This window comes from Ochlerotatus camptorhynchus, unplaced genomic scaffold (assembly GCF_037179485.1).
Source record: "Ochlerotatus camptorhynchus isolate MF236.1 unplaced genomic scaffold, CSIRO-AGI_Acam_v1.1 ptg000192l, whole genome shotgun sequence".
Classification (NCBI taxonomy): domain Eukaryota; kingdom Metazoa; phylum Arthropoda; class Insecta; order Diptera; family Culicidae; genus Ochlerotatus; species Ochlerotatus camptorhynchus.
This window is the reverse complement of record NW_027040682.1, coordinates 1,104,596-1,109,218: the sequence shown is the minus strand read 5'-3', so window position 1 is coordinate 1,109,218 and position 4,623 is coordinate 1,104,596. Positions and strand designations below refer to the sequence as shown.

The window sequence follows — 4,623 nt, the reverse complement described above, 5'->3', positions numbered from 1 at the left end:
AATGTGCTCTTCCAGCAAATATAGACAGTTTCCTATGGGAATTTTCGGTGGAGTGAAAGGATAGTACAAAGTCCGCCATGTTTCACGCACAGTATGACGTTTGCTTATGGATTTTCTCATAGGAGTAAAGAGCTACAGAGTCGCCGTCAACGCCAATGATGCACCTGTTTATGACATCACTATGTCCAAAAATCAAATAAAAATCTTAGTAGAGAAAAAGAAATAATGCATAGCATGTAAGTAAAACATTATAAACGTAGTCTACTATGCTTGACGAAATAAATAAATACATAACCGATTTAGTTTGGTATTTTCTAAGCTAAGCCTTTAGGAATTTCTCCATAATATTTACTGAGTAAAAGTGACTCACTCTCTGAAATAGTTTCGTTTTCAGTGAAATCATTTTATTCACGTTAATGAGCAGATCTGGATCAACAACGGATAGGGGGAACTTCCACCTACACGATGATGGTGTTGATTTGTGTGGGCAGCTTTCGATTTGTGAGGAATGGGCTTTGGAACGGTTTGTTTACAAATGCTGATGGGCCCTTTTCTATTGTTGATCCTGAAATGCATACTTCGCTAAATTGAGTCGAATTCAACTCAATTTTAAGGTGATCCCATCGGCCGTGTAGCTTTATATTATATTTTTTTTATGGCAAGATGAACTTATGCCATCAACCGCTGGCTTTCTGTGGCGCTGCAAACGCAGTACTGCTACATAGCGCGCGTACTGCATGAATGCCATAAACTAGCACGTGCTGCGCATAAACTAATGCGCAGGCAAAACATGTTATCTTCCGGTTGCTATGGATACGCAACCCTAAAACAGCATTGTTTACCAGTTTTTGTATCTACCTACTTGTAAACTCGTATGTTTTTCTTAGATTTCAATTCGATTTCAATAAATATCATAAACCAGTGCGATGAACTTTGATTTGGATGACCCATTGGAGGGTCTTCTGAGTGACGGAAGCAACGATAGCTTGTTCGGCAATGACACCGGTAAGAAATCGAAAAAATCTACCACAAGTAGCAAACCGGAAGTAAAACAGTCCAAAATGGAAGATTTGTTCGGTATCAAATCGGACGCTCCCAAAGCGGAACCTCCGAAACCTGTTGCGGCTATCACGGCCGAAAAAGAAGCTCCTGTCTCGTTGGACTTCTCGAAACCGCCGATTTCCGGTCAACCTTCGAGTTTGACCAGCTTTCAGACGAGGAAAACAAGTACTCCAGTAAAGAAAGCCGAATCGACGGCTCAAAGGAAGGAGATTACCTTCGATGATAGTGATGTCCTGTCTGATTTAGGGTTCGACCCGAAGAAACCAAAATCTAAATCAAACATACTGGATGATATTCTCGGAGGACCAATAATAACTTCAAGTAAGGACATAATCTCCAAGCAAAGCAAAAATAAGCAATCCTTGGGGGTTGGTAAGGATGAGACTGCTGGTACCAAATCGATTTCGAGGCAATCGACGGAGACGTCGGAAAATTTGCAAACCGAGAGTACCATAATGGGAGGCTATGCTCCTAGCGGAGGTGGTGCATCACGCCGGAGTGCAAGAAGGAAATCTTCCACGGCTCTGCACGATCCTCTTGGATTGTTTTCAAGTCCACTGGAATCGAAGAAGGCAGATAAAGCGAGCAAGAAAAGCGCGGATTGGTTGGGCTTGAACGATGATAGTACATCAAATGACCCGGAACCAATCCCTATTCCAAAGATTGAGCCCGAAACTCCCAAGCCTGTGGAAACTATCAAGCCGGCAACTCCCGTTCCTCCGCCTTCTGTTGTGGCTCCTGTTCAAACCGTTCAAGCAGTTCCTGTAGTGCAATCTGTGCCAGTTTCGTTGACGACCATGTTGAAACCGGATATCGCAACGGGTGCACAAACCATGGAGTTGCTAAATAGTGAAACTCAAAGTGCTCTTAACACCATGCAACAGCAGGAATTCCAACTGATGGTTGCCAACCAAATGAGAAGTCAGGAGCAAGCTCTCTTGGGAATGCAACATAAACAGCAAGCTATTCTGCAAAAACAAGAGTCGCAATTCAACGATCTGTTGCAGAAACAGATTCAGCGACATAATGTGTTGGAGGAGGTAATTTCGAAGCAACAAGAACGCATCAACACCAATATTCAGGTTATGATGACACAACCACCGCACATTACGCCACTCAAGATAGAACGGGTTGGATCTGCAAAAAGGGCGGGAGGAACGAATGCGGGTACCAACGAAGAAGATGATGCTCTGAAAAAAGTTGAGCTACAGTCAGATCTTAAGCGATTGGAGCTGGAAAAGCTTCGCATGGAAGATCTAATATCCAACATAACTGCTAATCACGAACAGGAAGTCACATTATTGGAACAGAGCTACAGAAAACAGATGGGATTCTTGGAGGAGAGTCTGAAGATAATGGAGTCTAGGATGAAAATCGAGAATAAGAGCTTGGAAGACTTTTACCAGGAAAAGTTGGGAAAATTGGAAGACGAAAAGCAGCAGCTGATTGCTGCACACAACAAGCAGGTGCAAGAAATGGAAGACAGTCATGGTATAACTGTGCAGAAGCTGAAGTCGAACTACGATGAAAGCTTGAAGAACCTGAAGAGTGAGCACAGAGAAATGATTAACAATATTCGCGAATCGAAGATGCTGGAATTTTCCGTGGTTCAGGATAATCAATCCTACATGAATATGCTGAAGAATGCATCCAACTATCTGGAAAATGCCTCCGGAGATCTTCAGCAGCTACGAGATACACTTCAAGAGCAGATGGAGTTTACACAGAAGGAGAAAGACATTCAACTAAAGGCTAGGGAAAAACAGTTGGAGGATCAGCAAAGAATGCTCGAGCGATCAAAGGACGCAGCCGAAACGGAAAAAGTGCGATTGCTCAATCTGGTTGAAATGTTGGAGGGAAAGCTCACTGAGCTATCGAAGGTAACTGATGCCAATTCTTCATTTGCAACGTCTTATCATTACTTTTATTTTCAGACATCTTCCGAAGAACATTGGACCTATCAGCAGAAAATGGTCAAGCTCGATTGTGAGAAGCAAGCTTTCGAAAAAGAGAAAGAATTTGCCCGAGAGAGAATCATACGCGATGAAAAGCGCATTGAAGAGCTCAAACAAATTCAGCTAGAAGATCACTCGCGGTTGGTACAGAAAATCCAAGACGAAAGACAACTGCTTCTGGAAGAAAAAGTCAAAATTGAAACCCTTTCCAAGATTCAGAAAAAGGACCAATTGGACCTCTCGCGAGCGGAGATCGATGCGGCCATAAAGGTTGCGGAAGATGCCGCCAAGCAAGCGGATGTAGAACGGGAACGCCTATTACAACTCCAACGACAGTTTGAAACTAAGCGACGGGAGCTGATCAACCAGGAAAGTCAATTACGAACCAAATCAAGCGAACTGGAAACTGCCATTAGTAGTGCCAAAATGAAGGAACTGAATGCCGAGAATGCTTTCAAGGGCATCAAGCGGGCGGAGCAGAATCTTCAGTTGAAGATACAGCTCGTGCAGCGACAGTTTCGGGAGATTTCCGAACGCGAAGATCGCCTGTCGAAGGAAAAGATTGCGTTCAGCAAGGAACGACTGGAGTTGCAAACGATACGAAAGCGAATGCAAACGACGCGGTGTAGTCTGTGCAAGATCGGAGATCGATCGCAGGAGATGGGTGAGTATTTGACGGCTGTAAACAACACCGAGTCGGTGGCAGATGATCGGAAGCTGGAGGCAAACTTCTTTGAAATGCAGCACCGGGACCTCGGGAAACTGGATCAATTTTTCGATGGAGACGTGGAAAGGCAGCTGCAGAGCTTCTTGGAAAGAAATCGGGTGGAAGAAGATGACGTGATGGTGGGAGCTACGAATCTTGTGCCAAACATTGCCGAGAATGAAGACGGGACGATCGATACGGATTTGTTGGTGCTAAAGTTTGACGCGCTAAAGTCGCAGAACTTTTTCGGTGGTTATGATAAGTAGTGTAGTGAGATTTGAGAGACCATAGATTGTTAATTTTCCATCATTCAATCTGATTCTTATTTAATCCGATAAACAGTCAACCATTATCGTCGACCTCTGATTCAATGTGCTTGTTTTTGGTTATTTATATATCTTTTCCTTGCAAACTTTGTTTTATCCGTGCCCTATTTGTCTACATAATAATGAACCCAGTTTTTGTGTCAATTATTTGTCTGCTCTGCAATTTGATTTTTTTTTCATCATTGATTATTATTGACCTTTACTGTCGTTCTACGCATATCTGTGCCATGTTCTAAAAAAGTTACATATGAGAAAATCGCATATAATGTTTCGAATCAGTTATACTCATTGGAAGAAATATACGTTAAAATAAGTTAGGGTTCGTTCAAATATTATGTAATGCAAAAAAGTGGATGCACTTTTCATACATGGTTATCACATTTCCAGACTTCCCCACCCCCTCTTACGTTACATAATATTTAAATGGGCCCTTATTGCATTGTTCACATTTCAACAGAATCAGTGAAAACAACAGAAATTACCTTCAATGAAATCAGTTTAGGCTCAATCTTTAAATGGGATTTTGTCGCCTTGCTGATTTTCGCTATGCGACGGACATGCGAAGAGCGGCAGT

The 4,623-nt window shown here is 42.6% G+C and overlaps 1 protein-coding gene across 1 annotated transcript; it reads left to right on the top strand.

The window, feature by feature from the left end:
• Positions 1-926: 926 nt before the first annotated feature.
• twy (twitchy) lies at positions 927-3,989 on the top strand. The gene is made up of 2 exons (XM_065223375.1): positions 927-2,942; positions 2,997-3,989. The coding sequence occupies exons 1-2, from the start codon at positions 927-929 to the stop codon at positions 3,987-3,989; spliced, it is 3,009 nt and encodes a 1,002-aa protein (XP_065079447.1).
• The last annotated feature ends 634 nt before the right edge of the window (positions 3,990-4,623 follow it).